At 44.3% G+C, this 27,459-nt stretch overlaps 1 protein-coding gene across 2 annotated transcripts; it reads left to right on the top strand.

Annotated features, from left to right (window-relative positions):
* Positions 1 to 23,047: 23,047 nt before the first annotated feature.
* Positions 23,048 to 26,826, top strand: APLNR (apelin receptor). 2 transcript variants are annotated; one of them, XM_072638626.1, is made up of 2 exons: positions 23,051 to 24,464; positions 26,519 to 26,826. In XM_072638626.1, exons 1-2 carry the CDS (start codon positions 23,477 to 23,479, stop codon positions 26,638 to 26,640), a joined length of 1,110 nt encoding a protein of 369 aa, XP_072494727.1. In that variant the 5' UTR covers positions 23,051 to 23,476; the 3' UTR covers positions 26,641 to 26,826. The 2 variants fall into 2 exon arrangements, with proteins under 2 accessions (XP_072494726.1, XP_072494727.1); XM_072638625.1 differs by having other exon boundaries at positions 23,048 to 26,826.
* The last annotated feature ends 633 nt before the right edge of the window (positions 26,827 to 27,459 follow it).

Raw genomic sequence — 27,459 nt, 5'->3', positions numbered from 1 at the left:
CAAACTTTACATACTCTTTAGGGGACACCATCATCATCTTTCTTTCACGGTTTATGCTATTACCACTTGCTGCCTAGAAAGAGCCCTGAATCAGCACAAATATCTTTTCTAGTCTTGTGAATCCTTCCCCATTTATGCTTTTGCATTCAATGCCTTGCTTATTCAGAGCTTTCCACAGGATTTATGTAACATGATGACAACCTTCTGTTTCTTTTATTTGGTTTGTTTTATTTTAATTTTTTCCCCTCTGTTTCTTTTAGTATTAATAGTTTACGAGTGGCGCACTTGGGCTACCTTTTTTCTCTCATATATTCTCATTGCAGCTGGGAGGGGTGGTAGATAGAGTGTTGGGCTTGGGGTCAAGAAGACTTGAATTCAAGTCCAGACCTGGCCACTTTTAGCTGGGTGACCCTGGGAAAGTCATTTGATCTCTGTTCGTCTCAGTTTCCATAAAATGGGAATAAAATCCCAGGGTTGTTTTGAGGATAAGATGATATAATATTTGTAAGGCACCTACTATAGGGGTTGGTACTTCATAAGTACTTAATAAATGCCTTTTCCTTTTTCTTCCCTTTATTGTGTTCTACTTGTTGGTAATTGTTACAACCTGCATGTCTATACTACTACTTGTGTCATCTGCCATGATGATTCTTTGGAGATTGTGATGGTCTATGATTAGCAATCAATATAACATTACCTGGAGAATATAATAACCAAAATACTAATGCCAATAATCCGAATTTATATCACACTAGAAGGTTTGCAAAGCATTTTCTAAACATTATCTCATCAGAGCCTCACAGCAACCTTGTGAAGGAGGTGTTATTATGATCTCCATTTTACAGATGAGGAAACCAAGGCTGAGAGAGATAAAGTAACTTCCTCAGTATCACACAGCAAGTGTCTGAGGTAGGACTCAAACTTAGGTCTTTCTTTCTCTAAGGCTAGTGTGCAATCCATCATTCCCCCTAGAATTATCAGGCTCCATGTATTTTAAAACAGCAACAATGCCAATAACTCCCTATGAGTCTAGGCTGTCCCAAAGTAGACTGATTGTCCTGTTCCCTCTGGAATCCTTCATTTAGAATTGGGATGGAACTCTGAGGTCATCTAGTCCAGGATTAAGTTGGTGTCTATGAACTCAAAAACATTTTTGGATAACTTTCAATATAATTGGCTTCTTTTGTAATCCTTTGTATTTTCTTAATTTAAAAACATTAATCTGAGTAGAAATCCATGGCACAAAAAGGTTAAGAAGTCCTGGACTAGGCCAACATCCTCATTTTACAAATGACGAAACTGAGTCCTAGAAAGGTTAAGTGGATCTCTCAAAGTGTCCTAGGGAGACAGAGCCTAGGTTTGAACCCATGTCTTGTGGCTTCAGACCTAAGCCACTTTCTATTATACTGCAGAGAAAATACAAGCTCTTCTGTTTGGCGTTTCAAGCCCTTCTCAAGCTGGCTCCCGCCCATCTTTTCCAGACTGATTTCCCATTACTCCCCGTCTTGTACTCCACACTATAGACAAACTGGCCTGTTTGCCTTTTTTCTCAGTACACAACATTCCATCTCTGTCTTGGTGTCTGCACAGGCTGTCCCTGTGCCTGGAATGTTCCCCTTCCTCGTCTTGACTTCAGAGAGAACCCATTTTCCTTCAGAGCTCCCACTACCTGTGGTACGTCCTTCACTTCGAGTCCTTGCAGGCACCCCCACCCCACCCCATTCCAGGTGTTAGTGTTCCCTCCCCACCAAAGGTACTCTGTATTTACCTGGCACCTGTCTGATAGACTTACCTGGGTACAGATTGTGTCTCCCTGTAGGGCTGCAACCTCGTTCACTTATGTCTTTACACCTCCAGTTTCTTGGGATGCTAGGTGGCATCATAGTGCACAGAGCCAGGCCTGGAGTCAGAAAGACTCATCTTCCTGAGTTCAAATCTGGCCTCAGACATTTACAGGCTGTGTGACCCTGGGCAAGTTACTTAGCCCTGTTTGCTTCAGTTTTCTCATCTGTCAGATGAGCTGGAGAATGCCAAACTGCTCCAGTATCTTTGCCAAGAAAACTACAAATGGGGTCACAAAGAATCAAACACAACTGAAAAAAATGACTGAACCATATCGCCAGGTTCTAGCCCAGGTTCTGATACATAGTAGGTGCTCAATAAATGGTTGTTGAATTAAGTTGGAGTTTTTCAACTGTGTATTCAACTGTGCTGTATGAACCCCTGTTGGGAGTACTGTTTAGGGGCTTCCCATTCAGGGTTGGATGGGGGGTGGGAAAGGGAGCAAACATTAAGTGCCAACTTTATAGTGCCAACTTTATAGTGCCAACTACCTATTGGCATCTCAAACTTAATATAGACAAAAGTATAACCCTCCTTCATATTAGCCCCTTCACATTTCTTTATTTCTTTTGTGTGAATACCACTATCCTAGAAATCCCTCCCCTTAGCACACATTTATCTGATCAGGTCTGCAAGCATTAAGTACCTATCACTTAACTTAAAGTGCTTAATAAATGGTAGGCATTGTTGTTGCCTGATGGCAACTAGGTGGTGCAGTGGATAGAGCACCAGACCTGGATTCAAGAAGACCAGAGTTCAAATGTGACCTTACTAGCAGTAAGACCCTGGGCAAGTCACTTCACCCTGTTTGCCTCAGTTTCCTCATCTGTAAAATGAACTGGGAAAGGAAATGGCAGATTACTCCAGTATGTCTGCCAAGAAAACCCCAAATGGGGTCACAAAGAGCTAGGCATGATTGAAATGACTGAATAACAAAAATTATTACCTAATTCTATGCCTGAGTATGATGGTTACCTATATATACAATAATCCCAGCATCTATATGGTACTTTACATGCCTTATCTCCTTTGAATTGGAGAGGTGGAAGGAAGCTGAGTATGTGTTTAGTCTAACCCTCAAATGAAAGGAATCCCCACAAGAACACATCTGGCAAGTTTTAGGGCTTACAAATATTCTTATTGTCATCTTACAGAGGAAGAAAGCGAGACTCAGGAAGGTTAAGTGCCTTGCCTATGCAGGTGTTAAGTATTAGAAGCAGGAAGGGGTCTTCCAGTCTCCAGGCCTGGGACACCATAGCTTATGCCACACCATCTTTCAGAGTCTCAGTGGGATAATCACCAGAGGTGAGGCAGGAGAGAACTCCCTTTCCTGATGGAAAAAAGGAAATCATAGGGATTGGGAAACATAGAATGGGACCTTAGAAGAGGGATTTCTATTGTTCAATCCTTTCATTTTGCAGATGAGGAAACTGAGGCTAGTGGAGGAGGCAGTGACTCCCCCGAGGCCATACAACATGCTTCAGTCCAAAGGAGAGGCTGAACATCCTGGCTCTGAGCCTAATGCTTTTTTCATCAGGCAGGCCTTGGAGCATGCCTTATCTAGTACTGGGCAAGGTGGAGGCTCTTAGTCACTGATTCTAAAAAGAAGCAGCTAGCCTGGCCAAAAGATAGGGAATTTAGAGATGGAGGCTATAGGCAGCATCAGGCAGGGGAGGCTGAGGGCCTCAGGGGTGTGGCAGGATATACTGCAATCATTTTCCATAGAAACACACAGTTGAAGGAAGGGCCTATTTTCTTCCTGAACTGCCCCCACCCCCAACTGCCCACTCCTTGTTCCTTCTCTTGCCTCTCCCTTCCCTATCTCCTTCCTTCCTCTATACTTGCCTTGCCTTTTCCTCTTCCTCCTCCTCCCTCATCTTTTCTTCATCTTAGGGTAATGGATTTAGAGTTGAGGCCACAGAGTATAATCCTCTCCTTTTACAAATGAGGAAACTGAGGTACCATTAGGCAGAGTGACTTCTCAGGGTCCCTCATCTAGCTAAGTGCTGCAGGTCTTTCTCAATACAGGTTCAATGTATCTTTCTACTACATTATGCTGTCAGACAAGAACAAGTGGGGATCTAGGCCCTAGAGAGGAATTGGGAGGGACCACAGACACATTCTAGTCCAACCATGACCTGATGGGAAAATCCCTTCCAAAAGTCCCCAGAAATTGGCTCCAGCCTCCAATGATAGGCATGGGTGGGGAAGAACTCATTACTTCCACCTGGACTTGTTTCCACTTTTGGAAAACGATGGTTGTTTTGCCTTAAATCAATCTGAGATCTGTTTCTCTGAGATTTCCTCCCACCCATTACTGCTAGTTCTGTCCTCAAGATTGAAGCAAAACAAGTCAGATCTTTCTATCACATGACATTCCTCCAAATACTTGAAGTCAGTGGTCTAAAGCTCCTCTTTTCTTGTTGGAACTTTTCCCTCTTCTACTTTATAGATGCCTAGAACTGAAAAGATCATTTGGTAGAACTCCATGTCTTCGGGGAGGTAAGACTTTTTATTATCCCCATTTTACAGATAAGGTAAACGAGTCCCAGAAAACTTGAGTAGTTTGCCAGAAATGACAGATAAGAAACTGGGTTTTGCTTAAGTTGCTGAATCATTCGTTCACTAAAGAGGTCCTCCTGCGCCAAGATGTTTCATGGTGCCATGAAAGTGACTTTGGGTTCCTGAGGGCCTGGGCATGTAATCGGTTGTATATTGTGTATCTTTAGCCTGAGGACCAGCCTAGATAAGTAAGGAGAGTCTAATCACCGGAGGGTTGACCACCAGGATTCACCTAATCCAGGAGTAGGGAACCTACAACTTTAAGACCTTAAATGTGGGCCTTTTGATGGAATCCAAATTTTACAGTAAAATTTGAATTCAGTCAGAAGGCCGTACTTAAAGATTTAGGAGGCCACATTATGGCCTTAAGGATTTGTTCTGTAAAATTTGGATTCAGTCAGAAGGCCTCATTTAAGGATTTAGAAGGCCACATGTGGCCTTTAGGCCGCAGGTTTTCTACCCTTAACCTAATCTGTCAGTTCTAAGCCTTTATTAAGCACTAGCAATGTGCTAGGCACTGGAAATACAAAGGCAAAAATAAAACAGGTTCTGTCTTTAAAGAAAGTACATTCTATATTAAGAATTGTATTAATATTGTATTGTTTTGTTGGGGCAGTGGATAGAATTTAGGAAGACCTGAGTTCAAATCCTGCCTCAGATACTGTGTGATATGGGGTGAGTTACTTAACCTCAACCAACCTCAGTTTCTTGAACTGTAAAATGGAGATAATTACAGCATTTATGGGGTCAGCTAGGTGAGTCACTTAACTTCTCTCAGGCTCAGTTTCTTCAAATGTAAAATGGAGATAATAAAACATCTACGGGGACAGCTATGTGGCACAATGGATAGAGTGCCAGACCTGGAGTGGGGAAGATTCATGGTCCTGAGTTCAAATTTGACTTCAGACACTTACTAGCTGTATGACCCTGGGCAAATTACTTAACCTTGTTTATCTCAGTTTCCTTATGTGTTAAAAAATGAACTGGAGAAGGAAATGACAAACCACTCCAATATCTCTACTAAGAAAACCCCAAATAGGGTCATGAAGAATCAGACAGGAATGAAATACTTCCTAGGGTTGTTGTGAGGAAAAGGCAGTACTCAGAAACTGCTTTGCCATCCGTAAAGAGTCATATAAATACTAGCTATTTTATCACTGCCAAAATATAAAATATAAAAAATAGAAATAAAAGTATGCAAAACACATGTAAGGTATTTTTTGGGGGGAGTAGAAAGGAGATATCATCTGAGCAGACCTCATGTTGGAGGTGTTCCTTTTGATGAACTTTGAAGGAAATTAGGAATTCTCAGAGGTAGAGATGACAAGGAAGAGCATTCCAGGCATAGGGCAGAGCCTGTGCAAAAGTGTGGAAGCAAGAGATTGAACAATGAATGTCAGGTGTGAGGAGCAGCAAGGAGGTCATTTGCCTGGTCAGTAAATGTGAAGGAGGGAGGTAAGAAGGGAGGAGAGAATGGAAGGAAGGGGGATGAGGGGAGGAAGGAAGAGGAGCAAGGTAGAGGAAGGGGCACCCTGCACCCAGTAAATCCTCCAGTGAAGGACCTGTGCAGATGGCTCTATAGGGGCCTTCTATCAGGTACTATCCCTGCCAAAGGTGATGAAGAAAAGATTGTTTTGTCCTCTTTCTTCAAGAACCTCACAGTCATATTATTTCGTCAAAAAGATGTGAAAAATGAACTAACCACGAAAACTGGAATTCATGGCATAGTTCAAGGCAACAGCAGAATGAAGCGCTGACTGGTTGCCAGATTAATTGTGCACAATCTTAAGAGAAGGTCAGAGGAAAGAGAATTCACTCTGACTTGGGGGCTAGGAAGTCTTTGTGCAGGAGCCCAGGTATGGGGCCTAGCTATTGAAGGAGGGATGGAGTTTCCATAGTTGGAGGGGAAGGGGGAAGGCATTTCCAGCAGGTAGAAAGAAAAGGGCAAAAGCTCTCTCTTGAGAAAACACAAGATCTGCTCAGGGAACAGTGACTATAATCAGTTTAGCCGAGACAGAGAGTTTATGCAGGGGAAAGATCGAAAAGTAGTCTGGGATCAGATTGTGAAGGAATTGCTATTGTTTAGTTGATTAGTCATGTCTGACTCTTCATGACCCCATGTGGGGTTTTCTTAGCAGAGACAGTAGTTTCCCCTTTCCTTTTCCACCTCAGTTTTTTTTTTTTAATGGGTGAGGAAACTGAGGCAGAGGTAAGAGACTTGCCCAGGGTCACACAGCTAGTAATGGTTTGAGGCTGGATTTGAGTTCAGGTGACCCAGTGGAGAGAGTACTGGACTTAGAATCAGGAAGACTTTATCTTCCTGGGTTCAAATCTGGCCTCAGACACTTTAATCTGTCATTAATATTGCCTCTATGTAACCTTTTGTGACCTTGGACAAATCACTTAACCCTATTTGCATCAGTTTCCTCATCTGTAAAATGAACTGGAGAAGGAAATGGCAAATTATTCCAATATCTTTGCCAAAAAAAACCCTAAAATGGGGTCATGGAGAGTTAAACATGACCAAAAACAAATGAAACTGACAACAATGACCTCCTGACTCTAGGGCTCTGTCCACTGTACCACCTAACTGCCCTTGAACACCTCTATAAGATATTTAGATGTTATATGGCTGCCAGTGAGACCTTTTTTAATATTGGTCTTTTTCAAACTGGCCTTTTCTTTCAAGTACAAAGGGAATCAAAACCAGAAAACAAAGACTGTTAGGGTTGTGTTTAAATGAAGAGCCTATAGGCACTTAGGGTGATTGGGTTCTCCTAGGATAATCTCCTGAACTTTAGTGAATAGACTTGAAGTCAGATGAGCTCAATTTTACACTCTGGAGACTTTTGCATTTATTTCCTGGTTCATGTTTTGGTGGTCCATTTTTCAGGCCTCCTTCAAATTCCTTCACTGTGGAGAGGTTGATGGGAATCATTTTCAGACTGTCAAAGAAACCAAGTAGAGTCTGGAGTTATCTGGAACTTGTTCCCTGAAAGCACCTTGTGGCCCAGGTGTGTGTGTGTGTGTGTGTGTGTGTGTGTGTGTGTGTGTGTGTGTGTGTGTGTGTGTGTGTGTGTGTGTGTGTGTGTGTGTGTGTGTGTGTGTGTATGCCCGTGTGTTACAGGAGGTGTTGAAATTCTAGTCTTGACTTTGCCACTGGATGAATTGTGTGACCTCAGCAAGATCATTAAACTTCTTCGATTTTGCTTTTCCCGGGAAGTGAACATTTCTGCCCATAGCATTGTGGGTGTCATTCTTCATAAGTTTTCAGCTGTACCTCAGCTATCAGTAATATCACCTCCACATGACTTTGAGGTCTCTGGGCTTGAAATTTCATTTCATTCAGCAAACATTTATGAAGCATCATGATGAGTAAGATGATATGCAAGCACTAGGAATATGGAGGCAAAACCCAATTTCTGTCCCCCAAGGACTTGCCATTCTGTTGGAGGAGGCAATATGAAAACAAATTAAATGTAACTGGAGGAAAGAGAGAACACAAACAGCTAAGGAAAGGCTTCCCATCAGAGGAAACTTGAAGGAAGCTAAAGATTCTAAGAGCTGGGGGGCAAAGACTGCATACCAAGCAAGGGGTATAGCCTGACCAAAGTTACAGAGGAAGGAGATGGAATGAGGAGTTTAGGGAACAATCAAGAGACCAGATTGGCTGGAATGTATAGCGTGTGTAGAAGGCTACTGGGAAATAAGTCTGGAAATGTCCAACTAGGGCCAGACTATGTAGGGCTTGACATAGCAAAATGAAAGATTTATATTTTATTATGGAGATAATGCGAAACCATTGAGGATTTTTGAGCAAGACAGTAACATGGGGAGGATCTGAGGAGAATGAATTAGAACTACAGAATCCTAGAATACCAGAGTTGGAACAAAGGCTGTTAGGATGGAAAGAGCCCTAGAACAGAGAAGGTTAGAACAGAAAAGTATCTTAGAACAAAGAACATGGTCAGAGCAAAAGACCAAGCTATTGAAGGGCTTTAGGACAAAGACTATCAGAGCTGAAAGTAGAGAAATGCTCATAAATACTTAAAAACCTCTAAAAAAGCTCTTTGCAAAGGAGTGTTGTTCAGATGTTTCAGTTGTATCCAACTCCAAGACCCCATTTTGGGTTTTCTTGGCAAAGATAGTAAAGTAGTTTGCCATTTCCTTCTTCAGTTACTTTTAAAGATGAGGAATCTGAGTCAAACAAGGTTAAACGACTAGGCCAAGGTCACACAACTAGTGTCTGAGGCTGGATTTGAACTTAGGAAGATGAGCCTTCTGGACTCCAGGACTGGCACTCTCTCCACTGTGCCACCTAGCCACCCGGCAAAAAGACAAGACACACTTTAAAATTTAGCCTGCATTGGTAACATTTTCTTCATTTTCTAAAGTCTAGGCAATGAACAAAACAAAAAAATGAAGCCTTGATCTGTGGTATTTTTTTTATGAATTTCTCAGATGTAAATGCCCATGCTGAAAATTCAACACTTGGCTCCAGTGAGCTGGTCTGAGCTGGCTCCAGCACATCTCTGACTGGAAGGGACCTTGGAACAGAGGTTGCTAGAGCTGAAAGGAAGCTTAGAATAGGGAATACCAGGGCTGGAAAGACTCTCGGAACAAAGAATGTGGGATGTCAGAGCTGGAAGAGACCTTAGAACAGGAATGTTAGCACTGGAATAAATCTTAGACTACAGAATGACAACTGAGTTTTACAGTGTAGAGTTCCAGGTGGAAAAGCCCTGGATTTGGAATCGGAGGACCTTGGTTCACGTCCCACTTTGACTAACAGCATTGACTTTGACAAGTCAATCACTTCTCTGGGCCTCTGTTCTCTGCATAATTAGAGAATTTTATGAGATAGTCTCACTGATCCAGTAGAATATACTAGAACAGAGGTAGGGTACCTGTAGCCTCAAGGCCACATGTGACCTTCTAGGTCCTTGGGTGCCTGTTGACCTGAGTCCAAGTTTTACAGAATAAACAAATCTTCTTTTACGAAGAAGATGATGTTGTTTGTCCTTAATTTTCAAAGAGGACCAGTGACATCATAGATGGTGTCTTGACTTGTGTGTGACTTGGATTTAAGCACAAAGTCATAAGCCTCACTCTCTTTTCCAGAGTCATCAGCATTCAGTGCTAAGTCAAGACAACTGGTGATGGCCCGGGATGCAGTGTCTGGCCTTGGTGTTTTCGATATCTGGCCACGCTCTAGGTGCTCCACAGCACCTTCTCCAGCCTCCTTCTTGGCCATTGGAATGAACAAAAGTTCTCATTGCACTCATTCCACTGGGGGATGTCTTCACAGGCTTCTGCGTAGATACCCACTGTTCCATACATAAAAGCTGCTGCCATTTCCTGGGTTATCAGGAGCATTTTCAAAGAAAAAGGTTTCCATTCATCCCTCTTATTGCTGCAGGATTTTGCCCAGCTCCATCTTCTAACTGGGGGAGAGTAGAAGAAACTGATGGGTGGACCCTCTGCTCCAAGGAGGGCAGGATGGATCCGAGGCTGGTGTGACATGGATGTGGCCACAAGGTGTCGCTATGAGCTCAGCAAATAGTGAACAGGTAGCAAGGGCTGGGTCCGATGGTCCATGCATGGGCATCAGGGAGTCCTTTTGACGTCTCAGGTGAACGATAGTATCCAGGTACGGCCAGATAGGGCTGTCCCACCCAGGGTGGGACTTGTTCAGCACAGAGCAGTAGAAAGGACATTTTCTACTGGACTCAGAGGACCAGCATTCGAAATTCACCTCTGATATTTACTACCTGTATGACCTCAGGCAATAACCAAACCTCCCCAAGCCTCAATTTCCTTATCTTTAAAATGAAATGGCACCTGAGATCAATTCTAGGTTTGAATTGATGACTCTTTGATAGAGAACTGGATGTAGAGTCAGGAAGACCTGAGTTCAAATCCTGACATATATTTACTAGCTGTATGAATCTGGGCAAGTCACTTGATATTTCTAAGTTTCAGTTTCCTAGTCTGTAAAGTGATGATAATAAGAGCATCTACCCTGAAGGGTTGTGAGGATCACATGAAATAATGCATGAATCTCTTTGCCAAATTAAAGGGCTATATTAATGCTAGCTATTATTACAACTTACATGGGCAAAACAAAGGAACACACATTATTATTATTAATGATGATAATGATAATAACAATATTCTATGATCTTTGTCTACACGATCAGGGCCCAGGCTGGTCCAGAGGTCTGTCATACTATCCCCAGGGCTTTCCTGATGGGAAGGAGGTAGAGGTGGCTGGACAGGTAAGTCTGAGAGGTAGAGGGAAAGAGGTGGAGATTCATTCCAGATCCATCCTTCTATGCGGTGGAAAGTTTTGGGACTGGCTGTAGAATAAAGTCAAAAGTATGGACCGAGAAAGGCTTCCCATTCCCACCTAAGTGTCCCAGGAATTCAAATTATAAGTGGACCGGAATCACCACTCTAAGGTCCCCTGACAAGTGGGTACCTGACTACCTCCCCGGGCAGCCTGTTCCATGTGGAGGTAGGGCTTTCTAATTGCTAGGGATTTATTCCTTCTCTGGAGCAGAAATCTTCTTCTTTTCATTGCTGTGTCAAACATAATAAAACTTTCCTTCTTCCTTACAACAAGCCTTTTAAAGACATGGTTTTTTCTCCTTTTCAGTTAAACATCTCCATTTTCTTCAAATGATCCTCAGAAGACACAGAAAGTTCTAGAGACCCCCCAAAATCCATCTGGGGCTTTCTTGTTAGTTCTTTCTCAGGGAAATAGCCAGAACTGACTTGCATTTCTGTGAGTCAATCTTGAACTTGGATCCTTGAACTTGGATAGAAAAAAAACCCTCTCTTTCAAGTAATTTGTTTCTGTGCAATTCTATGTATTTAAAAAAAAATTATTCTGAGAAAAGGTACCAGGGTTTCACCAAATTGCTAAAGGGGTCCATGACACAAAAGATTAAACAGGCCTAGAATAGCCAATCACTCAATAAGCAAATTATCCTTGTATAGTCATGTCTGACTCTCTGTGACCCTACTGGGGATTTTTTTGGCAAAGATATTGGAATGGTTTGCCATTTCGTTCTCCAGCTTATTTGAAAGATGAAGATAATGAGGGTTAAATGACTTACCCAGGGTCTTACAGACAGGAAGGATGTGAGGCCAAATTTGAACTCAGGAAGATGAGTTTTCTTGATTGAGTCTAGTGCTCTATCCATTGTGCCACCCAGCTGTCTCCAATAAGCAAATATAGAGTGCCTATTATGTACTAGACAGTGCACTAGGGAGCTCTTGTTCAAGGCCAGACTGATGCAGTTCCTGCCCTTGAGGACTTTTGTGAAAGGTTTGGAGACAACAGTTTATATAATATACATATAAATATAGACTAAAGCTGACCTCTGTAATCATCTCTGAACCTTCTCTATGTTTGGGGGCAAGTGAAAAGCAAAGAATACAAGTGTTTGCAAGTGCTCTGGTAGAATTAATTTTCCCTACTTTTCCATTCAACTCTATGCCTTGAGATTGAGTGTTCCAGGGAGGCCACTGGGACAGAACTGAGGAAAAATATTGAAGGATGGTAATGCTAGGTTGGAGAAAATTCTCATAAAATATAAAATTTCTGTGAAGTGAGGGGCTTTGTTCTTGATCCCTGTCCTCCAACGTGGATTAGATAAGGGGTGTTAAGTAGGCTCCCTTTCCCTCTGCCACACGATTTTTTACCAATTCAAGGTTCTGAGACAGGCTAGGAAGTATGTGGGGGTGGATTTGGGGGCAGCTGAGGTGGTGGATAAATACATATTAGATACCACTTGAGGGAAGCCTTATCTGGATGTCACATCTTCATGGCTCATGGGATTGTAGAATCAGAGCTGGGAGGTAGATCCTTTAGTCCAACTACTTCATTTTACAAATGTGGAAACTAAGACCCATATTGATGAAGGAACTTGCTCAAGATTACAAGGGTTATAAGAGCCAGAGTCAGGATTGGAACTCAGATCTCTTGACTCCAAAGACTGTCTCCTCCATTGCATATCTTAGTCTTAGAACTTTGGAAAGGCACTTTTGTTTAATCCATTCCCCTGATTTGATGGATGGGGAAACTGAGGTCCACAGAAGAGGAATGACTCTCCTCCTGTTACACAGGTAGTTGTGACTGAGCCAGAGTTAGAAATCAGATGTTTCCCTGGACTCCCAGCTCTTTCCATGGCCCCACTAACCAGTTGTGGCCAGAGATGGCCAGTGCTCTTTAAAAGAAGGATATTTTTCAACCCAGCATTTCTCTCTACGTCTTTAGTAAGAAACCAGCACACACCCCCCCCCCCCCTTACTTATGTTGTTTCATAGTGCCCCAAATCCATGTCCTTGGGATTTCCCTGGAGGACCATATGGGGTCATAGGGTCATAGATTTAGATCCAGAAGGGTCATTAGAGGCTGTCTAGCCAAACCCTCTCATTTTATAGATGAGGAGACTAAAGAGAAGAGAAATTTAACGACTCATGAAAGGTCAGAATTGGAATCCAAGTCTTAAGCGCCAAATCCAAGACTCTTTCCAATGTACCATGCAGGTGGGTAGGCTGAGAACTCAGACTGTGCAAGGTGGCTGGACCAGCTGAGTTTGGTGACTTGAGAGGGGTGGTTTGGCACCAGAAGACAAAAAATATCTTCTCTCCTTGTTTTCAGAATGAGAAATTCCCAGCTCATTTGCTTATTACTAGTTATGTGATTTTGGGCAAGTGCTTTCTCCTCTCTGGGCCTCAGTTTTCTTCTTTGTCTAAAAAAGAAATAAGATTAGATCATTTCTAAAGGTGATGCAGAGGACAGAGTGTGGGACCTGGAGTTGGGAAGACTCGTCTTCCTGAGTTCAAATCTGGCCTCAAGACACTTACTAGCTGTGTGACCTTAGGGAAGTCACTTAACTCTATTTGCCTCAATTTCCTCATCTGCAAAATGTGCTGGAGAAGGAAACGATAAACCACTCCAGTATCTCTGCCAAGGAAACTCCAAATGGGTCATGAAGAATCAGACCCAACTGAACAATAAAAAATCCTTTCAGTTTTTAGACTCTGAATCTTAAATAGCTGTATGGTGGTATTACCGCGAGAGGGCAGCATTGTCAAGCCTGCCTCTGCAGAGCTGAAAGGAATCTGAGCCATCCATTCCAACCCCTTCATCTTACAGATGAGGAAACTGAGGTCCACAGAGAGAAAGTGACTTACCCAAGGCCATATGGGTGGCAGTTAAACTCAGACATCCTGATTCCAGAATCACTGATCTTTTCCCTGTAGTAAATGCTAAATTTGGAATGAAAAGATCTTGGTGTCAGTAAAGAGAGATGCCGTGTCACACTGCCAGATGCTGGCAGAACTGAGTCTAGACCTCAGTTATCCTGACTCTCAGCCCAGTACACCTATGTCCAAAGGTGATAGCCAGGTTGTATTTAATTAGGACCATTAAGGTTTTAACTGAATTCAAATTAACGTACACTTCTAACCAATTCAATTCACTTTAACTCCAACTATGCTCAAGACTTCTTTGCCAATGAACTGGAACCATAAAATCCAATCCAAAAATTCCCTGAAACCAGGGGAAAAAAAGACCCCCCTCACCACACCCTCACTGAGGGATGCTTGATAGCAAAGGTTTCCACATGTGTCCAGATCTGAAGGTGGGAGGCAGGATGATTACTACTTTTTTTTTTTTTTGGTTGTTTAGTAACTTTTCAGTCACATCTGACTCTTCACGACCCCGTATAGGGTTTTCTCAGCAAAGATACCAGAATGGTTTGCCATTTTTTTCTTCTGCTCACTTTTACAGATGAAGAAACTGAGTCAAACAGGGCTAAGTGACTCACTCAGGGTCACATAGTTAGGAAGTATCTGAGGCCAGATAGAAAGTATGGTTCTTGTTCTTAAGGAGTTTATGTTTCAATTGATGAGATTCAATTCAGTGATAATACAAATTCAAATATAAATTTAAAGATAATATAAAGCAGCCAAAATACAAAGTTCTACCTGAAAAATGAGGGAATGGTCAATGATGACAAACTCAAATAGAAATGATTTCTATGGGCCCGTAATGACTTAAAAAACCCAAAATTAGCGGCAGAGAGGTGGTGCAGTGGATAAAGCACCAGCTCTGGAGTCTGGAGAACTTGAGTTCAAATTCAGCTTCAGACACTTACTGGCTGCGTGACGCTGAAGTCATTTAATCCAGATTGTCTCAAACAAAAACAGCTACAGAAAAATAGAAATTAACATTATTCATGTGGTATTTTACTTTATTTATTTTCTTAAGCCTTTCTCAATTACATTTTAATTTGGTTCCCCAGCTCAAGCAGAAGGGACTGTGGTCAGATTTGACATGACACTTCTGGATTAGATGATCTTTATGGCATCTTCCAGTTCTCACATTTTACGTGGTAAAATCTCCCTCAGCCTTGTCTTTCCTTGTTCTCTCCTCTAACATTTTATGTTCTAATGTCTCTTCCATTCCTGACATTCCACGTTTTATTTATAAGATCCTTCCTAACCCTTCTGTTTGAAGTTCCTTCCCAAATCTGACATTCTATGTTCAAAAGTCTCTCTCACCTCAACATTATTTCATCTGTGTTTGAAGGTTCTTTCCAGCTCTGACATTATTTTCCTTATTCTCTCAAGTTTCTCTTGATTCTAAAAATTGGGTGTTCCAAATGAGTGCTATGGATCATTAATGATTTCAGGAGATGAGTGGGAAAAGAGTAGATATGATAGGGGAAAGATTGGGAAATGATGCATCATGCTGGGAATCTAGAGAAAAGTATTATAGATAAATTAGCCTTTATTGTCCTGGCCTGTCAGGGGGGCAAGGCATTTTACCAGATTATGGTAACAATTAGTAAGTTCAAGTCAGGTTGTTAGGCTGGTGATACTGCCCTAATTAGAGTTCATAGGACCAGTATGCAGAGGTATACAGATAAAGAAGCAAATTTCAGCTCAAATGAAAGAAAACCTTTGACAATTAGAATTTTCTAATTTTTTCTCATTTCTAATCTACAGATCAGCTACCTCGAGGTGGTAAGTTCTCTGTCATTAGGGGTATTCATACAAAGATTGGATGATCAGTGGGAGATCAGTCAAAATGGCTTCCTCTATCACTGTTTCTGTGATTCATACCCTTCTCTAAAGATCCCTTCAGATCAACCTAGACAAAGCAACAGAATTCTCCTGTTCTAGAGAGGAAGATCCTTGAGTAATCCTGAGTAATACACCTGGGTAGCATTCTGGAATGATCCCTTTGTCACAGTGTAATGAATGTAATTGGGGAGTCCTGTAAATAGCTGGCCTGTGGAGACTTCCCATGGAGTGTGCATGGGGATAGTCAGAGGGGGCCCCAGACCAGCAGATTAGGGGCCTCTGCTGATTACCCCATCACAATAGATTTGTAGGATTTAGGGTTGGAAGGGAACTTGGAAACCAGAATCTTTTCTAGTTGCCTCATTTTACAGTTGAGGAAACTGAGGCTTAAAGAAGGGAAGTGACTTGCTCAGGATCACAAGGTTATAATCACAATAACTCATATTTATACAATGCTTTAAGATTTGCCAAGTACTTTAAACATATTATTTTGTGGGATAAATATAAGATCTGGGAAGTGAGCCCAGGTCACCTAGTTGCAGAGCCTAGTCACTTCCCTACCCCGAACACTTAACCCTGTTCTGCCAGCCACCTCTCCCTTGGATGGGATAAGCTACTACATTTGTCTTGGTCCTTGTATCTTGGCTGCCCAGCCTGTAAGTCAATTGGGCTGATCTCTGTCCTCATGTCCTTCCATTGTCAGGCAGATACAGGACTTAATTAATTGAAAGCGACTGTAAATATTTTTGGAAATACTGTATAATTCTCCTGAGCAGGAGCCTGGCCGGGTGTGAGCGGGCCTCCTGCTCCCCTTCTCTCCTTCCTGCCTTCCTTCCTGTCTCCTCTCTGTTTCCTGCTTGTGATGCCTGCTGCCAAACACCTCCTCAGACTCTATCAAAGACACAGTCCTAGAGCAGATGGGCCCTATTTGGAAAGGGTGGGGAGAGAGTAATTTTAACACTGGCCCCCTCCCAGGGATAGCCCCGTCTTGTGGTTTGCCCTATCTGTTGAAAGGCCAACGTGGGCTGGGGTGTGCTTGCCAGTGTGCCAACCAGGTCATCCAAGTTCCAGGGGCCTAACAAGCTTGGTGGCTAACTGGGCATGGGCTTGTGGGACCTTGGGATTGTCCTCTGTTAAATGAGGGCAGTGGTTTCACTGATGTCTCAAGGTTTTCTAGGGCTAAGGGTTCATATTCTAGATTCTAAGGGCTTCTCCAGCTCTGACATGCCCTGATCTAAGATCCCTTATATGTGGCATTCTGAGGTCCATATTCTAGGGTCTCTTCTAACTCTGGAGTTGTCTGAAGTGAATCCTAAGAGCCTGCTAGCTCTAATTTCTCAGATCCCTTAAAGAGCTGAAATCCTAGATTCCACGGTCCTTTCTTGCCCTTAGATGTTTCGATTGTGTGAATTTCTCTGTTGCCTTAGTGAAGCAGGGGTTTTAGTTTTCAAAAGGAATGGATGGATTTTTTAAGCAGTTACTAGAGAGAGAGACATAGAGAGACAGAGACAGAGAGACAAAAGGAGAGAAAGAGAGACAGAGACAAACAGAGGCAGAGATCGACAGACAGGAAAACAGAGACAGAGACAGAGGTAGATAGAGAGAGAGAGACAGACAGAAAGACAGACAGAGACATACAGAGGGAGAGAGAAATAGAGACAGAGACGAGAAAGAGACACAGAGAGAAACAGACAAAGAGACAAAGAGAGATGGAGAAAGACAGAGACACAGAGAGAGACAGAGACAAAGAAATAGAGAGACAAAGATAGAGATAAAGAGACACAGAGATGAGAGAGACAGAGAGAGACAGAGAGACAAAGGGAGAGAAAGAGAGACAGACAAAGGCAAAGAGAGACAGACACAGAGAGACAGAGACAGACAGAAAGACAGACAGAGACATACAGAGGGAGAGAGAAATAGAGACAGAGAAGAGAAAGAGACACAGAGAGAAACAGACAAAGAGACAAAGAGAGACAGAGAAAGACAGAGACACAGAGAGAGACAGAGACAGAGAGAAATAGAGAGACAAAGAAAGATAGAGATAAAGAGACACAGAGATGAGAGAGAGAGAGATAGAGAGACAAAGGGAGAGAAAGACAGACAGACAAAGACAGACAAAGGCAAAGAGAGACAGAGAGACAGACAGAAAGACAGAGAGAATGCAGAGGAGGAGACAGAAATAGAGACAGAGAAGAGAAAGAGAGAGATGTGTGTCTCTCTAGCAGTTACTAGAGACAGAGAGACAGAGAGAGATGATTGTTGAGGGAGTGGTCAGACGACAGGCCCTTTGATAGCAGAGAGCCTGTCTTACATGTATTCTGGAGCACAGGTATTCTGTTTTTTACTTTTCTTTCTATTCCAGAACTTGGCACAGCAGCCTGGCACATACTAAGTACTCACTTAGTGTTTGTTGACTAATGGACTGATTGGCACCCAGCAGTTCAGGGCACACAGAATGATTGCTAATGGCTTGCCCAATTACCTGGCTCCTGCCAGGGTTCAGTTTTTGCTTGAGAGTGTCTGTTTGTCTCTCATGGGCCTAGGAGCCCTGTGTCCCTGAGCTCTGTCTGGAGAATTGGCTGTGCCTCAGTGAGCCGTGACTGAAGCCAGGGGCAGTAGAGGCCTTCGGCCTTTTGGTGTTAGGCAGATAAGGTCCTGGGTGTGGGTGATGGTGGTAGCTGGAAGGATCGGAGGTATCAGGAACTGGCAGCCCTGGAGTCTGTCTGTCCCCTCCCCACTTTCTCCTTAGATAATGGCCCCAGCTGTTAGGGCACAGCTGGGGTGATCTCCCAGGGGAGGTGAGAAAGGGGCCTCTCCACATGGGTGTGCTCAGAGGCAGCTGAGTTCAAAGTAGAGAGAAAGCCATGTGAAGTGAGGGGGCAGGACTGAGGAGGCCAAGGGGAGGGGGTGACAAAGCAGCAAGGGGCCAGTGGGCCAGCTCCTTAGCTTTGATGTCGGGGGGCAGGGAGATTTTCAGCTGCTCTCTCCCCGGCTCAAGCACACAGAGATCCAATTAACAGGCCCTTCCTAGCTCACCACCTTCTCCTGAGATGTTTGTCCCTGAGACTGAACACACTCATCTACAAACATGGAAGCAGAAACTCACAAATATAGGCCCACAACCCCACACAAGTACCAACACACAGCCCCACACAAATGCCAACACAATCACACACAAGGCCACAAGTATAAACATACAACTCCGCACAAATACAAATACACAGCCAAACGCAAAAGCATAAACCCACCAAACAAGCACACAGATATATATTATATATATATGTACAAAAACAAAGCACCATGTGTATTGGTATACTGGTCCAAAGATACACACAAACATAAGTGTAAAACCATACAAAGTACAAATCCATATAATACAAAAACAGAAGCACGAATTTACAACTATAAACAAGTAACCTCACAAAGTCTCACAAAGTACGAACACTGACACAACGTATTAATACAACCACACTCATAAATATAGCCATATCATGCATGAGTACAAATATTACATTTAAACAACAGCATACAACCACACCATATACGAATTTACCCAAATACAAACCCAGTCACACCCTAAACAGAAAGCCAAAGTACAAACTCATACTTATAAAAACACAATCACATCTAGAAATGTAAACAACCACAGACAACCATAATATAAACAAGGACAGTTAATACATAAACACAACCACAGCACTCCAAATACAGAGACACAACCACACCCATAAATCTAAAAAGACAACCACAATCTCACAATACATATGCACAGTTGTGTTTGTGTTTCTGAGGGTGGTTGTGTCTTTGTATATGGGTGTACTTACACAGATGTAAATACAACCATGTACTTGCCATTTTACCAAGTCTGAGGTAGCTCTATGTTGATGGAGACTTATTTCTGTCTCTTCCAAATACCCCACTGCTCAAGCTGAGTAATGAGGCCAGGACAGTACTCTTCACTCCCTCCTCTCCAGCAGGAACCACAGAGTCTGTTTGCTCATCTCTCCTCCTGACATTGTGTGGTCCACTCCAGTTGGACCTCTGCAAATGGCAACCCATGATAACAGAGCTCACCTTCTGAAAGTTTACAAAACATTTCCCGATCCCAGACCCAAAACTCTTTGAGATAGGTGGGGATTCATCATCACTCTAATTTTATAGATGGAGAATCTGAAGTTCATGGTCAAGCAATTTGCTTAAGCTCATAAATGGAAGAGATACCACTTAAACTCTGCCATATCCATTACTAAGACCATGGCGCTTTTCACCATCCCTTACTACTTTTCTACAACCAAGGATCTAGGCTTTCTTATCTGCCCTCATGGGAGAAGTTTCATTTCTTCCTACCATCTCCTACTGATATCTGGGACCAAAAGGTCCTGAGACACATACTTAACACTTAATACATCTCTTTAAGGTGTGATGAGGTGTGATAGAGATAAATCACTAACTAGCTTGAAGAATTTTTCTGAACCTCAGTTTCCTCATCTGTAAACTGGGTAGGGGTATTGGAATAGGTTGAGATTTGGGCCCAGTCTAACATGGTCCCTTTCAGCTTATTATGATCTTAAGTCATAGGATAATTAGATCTACAGCTGAGGTCAGTGGTCCTTACTGTCTTTTTATCATGGATGGGCCCCTTTGACCTTGTCTAGGGAAGCCTATGGACCTTTACGTAGACCTCTTCTTATTTTGTGGTCTCTATTCATAATTGAAGGAAATACTCATGTGAGTTACAGATAAGCAAAAATAAAGATGTAATTTTTTCCTATCCAAGTTCACAGCTCCCCCCAAATGCTTGAATCCCAACTTGAGATGAACTCACTATCCAGACCATTTTGCAGACTAAGACCCAGAGAAGAAAATCGATTGACCCAAGGTCATACTGGTAGGAATCACTAAAGCTGGGATTTGAACATGAGCCACTTGATTCCCAGCCTAGTCTTTGGACCCCTAAGCTGATTCTCTACTATGATGTTGGGTTGAAGAGCTGAAGGAAGAACGAGACTATTTCTGCCTTGTTCCAAGTTCTCACTGGCTTAGGAGGGCAGGCCATGTGGCTTTCCTGGGGGCGATCCTAGACTGCTCCTGGCTGGAAGCCAGATCTTATTATCATTCTTACCATCTTTTGCTTCAGTTGGTGCCTTCCCACAGCCTCTTTCTCAACTCTAGCTCCTTAGGAGCCTTCATTTATCCATTAACCCCCTCTGGGGACTGGAGCCTTGAATGCTAGGAGGATTAGGAAGTGGGATTCACATCCTTTCATACCACATGGAGGGTCCAGGCTCCAACCTCCTTCTGGTAAAAAGCCAGGATAGGTTTAAGAGAAGGGGGGTGGGAGGGAAGGATACTGCTTCTGTTGGAATCCTACCCCCAACTTCCTTTGTTTCAGGGAGTTCAACCTTCCCTGCTAAACTGCTATGATCTCTCTCTGTTTTTGAAGGTTTCTAAAGGAATTGGGAAGGGTGAGCCAAAAGGAAGGCTCAGGTCTTGGTCTGCCCACCCTGCTCCACCCTTGTTTTGTGCTAAGCAGAAGCATTATTACTGTCCCTCCTGGAACAAATTACACTATCATCCATGATTAGGGCATAGAAAATATCCCTTGCTTCTCTTATTCCCCCAGAAGGACTCTTTCTATAATACCTTTAGAGTTTGTTGTACAACCAATCAATCAACAGGCATCTATTAAACTCTTACTATGTACCCAACAATATGCTAAATGTTGTCTGTATTTGTGGTGGGGATATCATTTATTTGGCTGGATGGTGATTTCATCAGAAACTCCCTACCTTCCCCCAACCCTGCCCCCATTATCTCATATTACTTTGGATGACCCTTGTATTTATTACATTTATTTACATATGCCTGTCCTTTCTACAAACATAATAGAAAATCCTGGAATTTAGAGATCATTTCATTTTTGTCTTTGTCACTCTTTAGAACAATGACTTAATAGAAAAGATTATTGAGTGATTTTCAGATAAGGAAACTGAGGCCCAAAGCAAAGAAGTAATTTGCTCAAGGCCACATATATCATGAGTAGTGGAACACAGGTCCTTTGACACCAAGCAGGATACCTTGTGAGTTGTAACTGGTTGGGTCAGGGCTATTGACTGTGGCCCCAGAGCCAAGGAAGGTGAATCAGCTCCATGTTTAGGGCCATGCTATGGCACCATTCAGGAGACGGCTCTAATCTGGGGCTGATATGGACAGATCATATGAGGTAGGTGTCTTCTCTGTGCAACCATAGATTTGCTGGATCATTTTGGGTAAGTCCTTTCCTTTGGCTGAATCTCAGTTTACCGCCTCTGTCAGACTAGATTGAGGGCAGCTAGATGGTACAGTGACAGAGTACCTGTCCTGGAGTCAGGAAGACTCATCTTCTTGAGTTCAAATCCAGCCTCGGACACTTACTTCCTAGCTGTGGGACTCTGGGCAAGTCACTTAACCCTGCATGCCTCAGTTTCCTCATTTGTAAAATGAGAGGTTGGACTAGATAACTTCTAAGGACCCTCCTGAAGTCTCTTCTAGCTCTTCCCTGTGTTTGAAAGTCACCTCCATACATACCATTCTTTGTTCTAAGGTCTCTCCAAACTCTAAGGTCTCTCCCATCTCCAGCATTCTATGTCCTCAGTTTTCTCCAATTCTGACATCCTATTTTCTAAGACTGCTAAATGGTGAAGTGGATACAGATGTGGAGTCAGCGAGATTGGAGTTCAAATACAACTTCAGATACGTACTAGTTGTGATCCTGGGAAAGTCACTTACCTGCTATCTGCCTCACTTTCCTTCACTGTAAAATGGGGATGAGTACTGGTATACCTCCCAGGGTTTTTGTGAGGATCAAATGAGATTAACAAAGTAGGTGCTTAATAAATGCTTGTGTTTTTCCTTCCTGAGTTGTCTCCCACATTTGACATTCTACATTCAAAAGTCTCTGACATTATAACTAATATTATGGCTTTTCTGTGCCTGTAGGTACAGAAAACTCCTTGACCTCCCTCTATAGGAAAGTCTGCCTCTAGTACAAACCATAGTTGGAAGAATGGGGTCAGATTCTGAAGATGAGCTGTGAGTGTAGATGATGGGGCTAAAGGTAATGCATGATACCTGGAGAAGATGCTGACTGGGGGTGGGGAGTAGGTTGAAGGCATGAGCCAGGAGGGCAGATAGGGTTGCCAGAAACCTCAGAGGATCCTGTGAAATCTCACACCCACTCCTCCCCCTGGACCTTTTGCTCCCTCCTGGCTCTGGCTGGATTTAATCTGCATAATTTACTCAGTTTAGAGTGGTGTTGGTAGTGGAGGATCATGGGTTGAGAGAAAAAGAGGGGAGTGTTAGGAATAGGAAAAGGTGTGAAGGGGTGTCTGAAACCAGGGATTAGAATGTTAAGAAGAGGGGATGGCTGGGGGAGATAAGAAGTAGTGGATAGAAGTCTGTAAGAAAGTAGAAGATAAAACTTCTGCCCAGCACAGCAGGGGTTACCCAGTGACAGAGAGGGGAAGAAGGAGGGGGGGTTCTAACTTAAATATCTTAAGGCTGACTTGTGAGGGGCTGATCTGGAGGTGGGAGGAGGGAGCAGCTGTCCAAGGAGGAGACAGAGAGGAGGCAGTGAGGAAATTCTGGCCACATCTGTCTGAGCCTTGGCTAGACAGGAGGCAAAGCGGAGAAGAGACTGGAGAGGAAAAGGCAAGGCAGTGGTAGAAACAGAGGAGTCTGGTTCTTTGGCCAAGTTTGCTCAGATGCAGGAGTGCTCCAGGGACATTGGCATCTCAGTTCCTTGCACTGGGCAGGGAGACAGATGCTGAGAGGCTTCAGCCACCGAACACCAATTTGAGTCTCTTCTCTGCAACTGAGCCTCTGAGACCTCAGTCTAAGCTGAAGGACTCAGAGTGCTGAGTGGGTGACTCACCCACACTCCTGTGTCCTTCCTTCCCTTCAACTCCTTCTGCCGCCTGGGGATCCCAGCATGGAAGAAGGATCCGATTTTGATGCATATTATGCAGGGGAGAATCAGACTCTAGAGTGTGAGTACACAGACTGGAAGTCCTCCGGGTCTCTCATCCCTGCTATCTACATCCTGGTGTTCCTTTTGGGCACCACTGGCAATGGCTTGGTGCTGTGGACCATCTTCCGGGGCAGCAGGGAGAAGCGCCGCTCAGCTGACACCTTCATTGCCAGCTTGGCAGTGGCCGACCTGACTTTTGTGGTCACACTGCCCCTCTGGGCCACCTATGCCTACTTAGACTACACCTGGCCATTTGGTGCCTTCGCCTGCAAAGTCAGCAGCTACTTAATCTTTGTCAACATGTATGCCAGCGTTTTCTGCCTCACTGGCCTCAGCTTTGACCGCTACCTGGCCATTGTGCGGCCGGTGGCCAATGCCAGGCTGAGGTTGCGGGTCAGCGGGGTGGTGGCCACAGCGGCCCTGTGGGTCTTGGCTGCCCTCCTCGCCATGCCTGCCATGGTCTTCCGCTCAGTTGGAGAGCTGGAGAACAACACCAAGTTGGTGTGTTACATGGACTACTCCCTTGTGGCTGCCTCAGGGTCTGAGCTGGCCTGGGAGGTGGGGCTGGGGGTGTCTTCTACCGCTATGGGCTTTGTGATCCCCTTCACGGTCATGCTAACCTGTTATTTCTTCATCGCCCGCACCATTGCCGGCCACTTCCGAAAGGAGCGTATCGAGGGCTTGCGCAAACGCAGGCGTCTACTCAGCATCATTGTGGTGCTTGTGGTCACCTTTGCTCTCTGCTGGCTGCCCTATCACCTTGTGAAGACCCTCTACATGCTGGGCAGCCTTCTGCACTGGTCCTGCGACTTTGATCTTTTCCTCATGAACGTCTATCCCTACTGCACCTGCATTAGTTATGTCAACAGCTGCCTCAACCCCTTCCTCTATGCCTTCTTCGACCCCCGCTTTCGGGAGGCCTGCACCGCCATGATGTGCTGTGGCCAGAGTGGGTGCTGGGGGGCTGCCCAGGGGGCTGGGGAGAAGTCAGCTAGCTACTCCTCAGGGCCTAGTCAGGGTCCTAGCCAGAACACAGGAAAGGGTGGGGAGCAGCCGCAGGAGAAATCCATCCCTTATAGTCAGGAGACCCTTGTATCTGACCAGATCCTTGCATAAAAAGGATGCTCTATTGCCCACCCCTAAACGCGACTCCCTGAACACTGGGGAGAGTGACTAACTCATCCTTCTTACTGACTTTCCTTTTGGCAATCTCCCTCTCCCCAGTTATTCTTCTTTTCTTTTCCCTCCATTTCTCTGTTTTCCTGCCATTTTTCTTCCTGGACTCTGTTTCCTCTGTTTTTCTGCACTTTTATTCCCCTGCCTCCCAACCCTAGGTGTTACCACAGGTAATAAGAGGCAGATGGGAGATTTGAACTTCGGATTTGTGACTCTCAAACTAGGGTTCCTTCCTGCCCACCTCGATTTCTACTCCCTGCTCTCTTATCCTTTCATATTTTCCTTTCAAAGTCTTTCAAGAGGGAACTGGGAATGGAGGAGCACAAGGGAATTGTAAAGATTTAGGCAGGCTCCCCACCCCCACGGTCCCCCAGGAGGCCATAGAAGTCTTTGTCCTATTGCTCCTTTGGGGAGGGTTTGGAGGAAGAAGGGGCAGGGTCTGAGGAGAGAGAGAACCTGCCTCACTGAGGAGGGCAGACAGAGTGTGGTCTGATGGTTCCTGGTTCTTGGATGCTGATCTCAGTGGCTAGATGGCCCCCTCACTTGGGCAGCAGGCAGGGCACCACTCTGCCCTGCTGATCTCCCCTGGCAAGGACTGAGTAGCTCCTTGCAAATGTATTTCTTATTTGATATTGGTCTGTCTTTCTTAATACAGGGGAAAGAAGGGGAAAGCAGGGGAATCCACTGCATGGGACTGGGGAGATTGTTGGTGGTCGAATTTATGACATCCCATGTGAATTATAGGTGGGGGGGGGCAATAGGGAACAGAAAATAATTGGGCATGGCACAAGATGAAAGATGATAGGAGACAAAGGAATTTGGGGTTCCTGTTTCAGAGCTACTCTTTCTTTCTGTCTCTAAATTCTTCCCTCTAAGATCTCCCTACCTGACTGTGCTTCCCTAGACATTTTGTAGATACTATAAGTGTGTGTGTGTGTGTGTGTGTGTGTGTGTGTAACTTGATCATTGTCACTACTGAGTGCCCCCCCCCCATCATGCTCCCCCACCATGCTCCCTAACAGTTACACTGCCAATTTCCTTGAAGCTAAGGAAGTGGCATGCTAGGGGAGATCTCACTTGCCCCCTCTGGCACTGGGGGTTCTGGCGGCTGGTCCGTCATTTCAGAGAGAATAATGTTAAATGAGAGTTCCCTTTAGGCTTCTAGGATCCTTCCAGTTGTTCATCCTCTGGAAACTGTCCGGGCTGCAGGGAATGTCTGCAGACCTGTCCCTGTGTGGGGCTGGTGCAATTTTCTTTTAGACTGCTTTGTTCCCCTTCCCTTGGCCAAACCAGGGATGTGTACTCCAGGCAAGAGACAATGCTTCCCCAGGCTCATCCTGCTCTTTCCCTGGAGTGGGAGGGAGCCTCCCTTTTCTCCTTGTTCCCAAGGGGAGCAGCTTACTTTAGAAGCCACACCTGGCAGTGTGAGAGACCCTCATGGGAGGATGTTGGAATGGGCTTCCTGGCTTCTTTCTCCGGGGTGTTTATGGAGTAGGGTATGGACTGTGACAGAGCAGGATGCTACTGTTCATGTCCCTCATAAGCCACAGAGAAAGCAATAAATATTAACACTTTTTGGGGGTATTGGCCCCAGAGAACTCTGGGGATCAAGACCCGGTCGTAAGGACTCCCTCTTGGGCAAAGATTCAGAAGCGAGAAAAGCCCAGCTCAGTCTCCATGGCCATGCTGGCTGCCTCTGGGAGGTGGCAAAGGCCAAGGAACTGAGGGTGGGAGAGAAGAGAAAAGGGTTCCTCGAAACCAGGGAATAGGCTCAGACTCAACTGCCTTCTCCTACTCCAGACTCTGCATTTGGTTTGCTTTCTGTAGGCACCTGTACCCAGCCTGCTGATGCTCCCAAACCAAGATCTGCAAGAGCCTTGGCTTGGCTCTCCTGGCCTGGGAAGGGAATGTGGTATCACCCTAAAGCCCTGCTTCTTGGACTGAAGTGATGGACAGGATTCATCTGAAAACACTGGGGGAGCTTCTCTGGACTGAACTCTCATACCTGTTAGCAGTCACACTGTCAGCACCTGAGAGGAGAGTCTCCTGGACCTTCCTTTCTCCCCATCAGAAGCAGTCATCATTTCCCTATTTAGTTTTGTCATTGTGATTAATAAAGTCCATTTTTTTTTTTTGTGTGTGTGTGTCTAATAGTCAAAATATTCCATCTTATACAGGGTGTTGGGATGGGTAAGAGAAAGCACAAGAGCCACATCCAGGGTGCAAAGGGCAGTGAATTAGGGAAGAAGGAAAAAGAAAAAGGAGAGGGAAAGAAGTAGAGGCAAGAGAAACAGTGAGGGAGAGAGGGAGCAGGAGAAAAGGAGACAGGGAGAGGAAAGAAAGGTGAGGGGGACAAAGGGGAGATACAGAAAACAGGGGAAGAAAAGAGGGATGGGAAGAAGGGAAAGAAAGGCATGACAAGGGGAGAGAGAGGGGAGATGGAGAAGCAGTGTAGAATGGAGAGATGGAAAGAGGAAGAAAGGAGAGGCAGATAAGAAAGCAGGCTAAGGGGAAGAAAGGGATAAGAAAAGAGGGAAAGGAAGAAGAGAGATATGAGGAGAGGAAAAGGTAGAGGAAGAAAGAAAAAAGAGGAAGGAGGAGAATGAGAGGGAGAGAAAGAAGGAGAGAGATTGGAAGCATGGGGAAAGAAAAGTTGGAAGAGGGAGAGAGAAAGAGAAGGGAAAGTGGGAGAGAGGGAAAGAAGAAGAAATAGAGGGAAAGAAAGATGGAAAGAGAGACTGAGGAACAGGTTATGATAAGATAGGAAG

The sequence above is a fragment of the Notamacropus eugenii genome, chromosome 2 (genome assembly GCF_028372415.1).
Source record: "Notamacropus eugenii isolate mMacEug1 chromosome 2, mMacEug1.pri_v2, whole genome shotgun sequence".
Lineage (NCBI taxonomy): Eukaryota > Metazoa > Chordata > Mammalia > Diprotodontia > Macropodidae > Notamacropus > Notamacropus eugenii.
The sequence above is the reverse complement of the archived record's forward strand: the minus strand, read 5'-3'. Positions and strand labels throughout refer to the sequence as shown.

Coding starts and splice junctions, on each gene's coding strand:
- APLNR (XM_072638625.1), top strand. CDS start 23,477: ATGGAAGAAGGATCCGATTTTGATGCATATTATGCAGGGGAGAATCAG.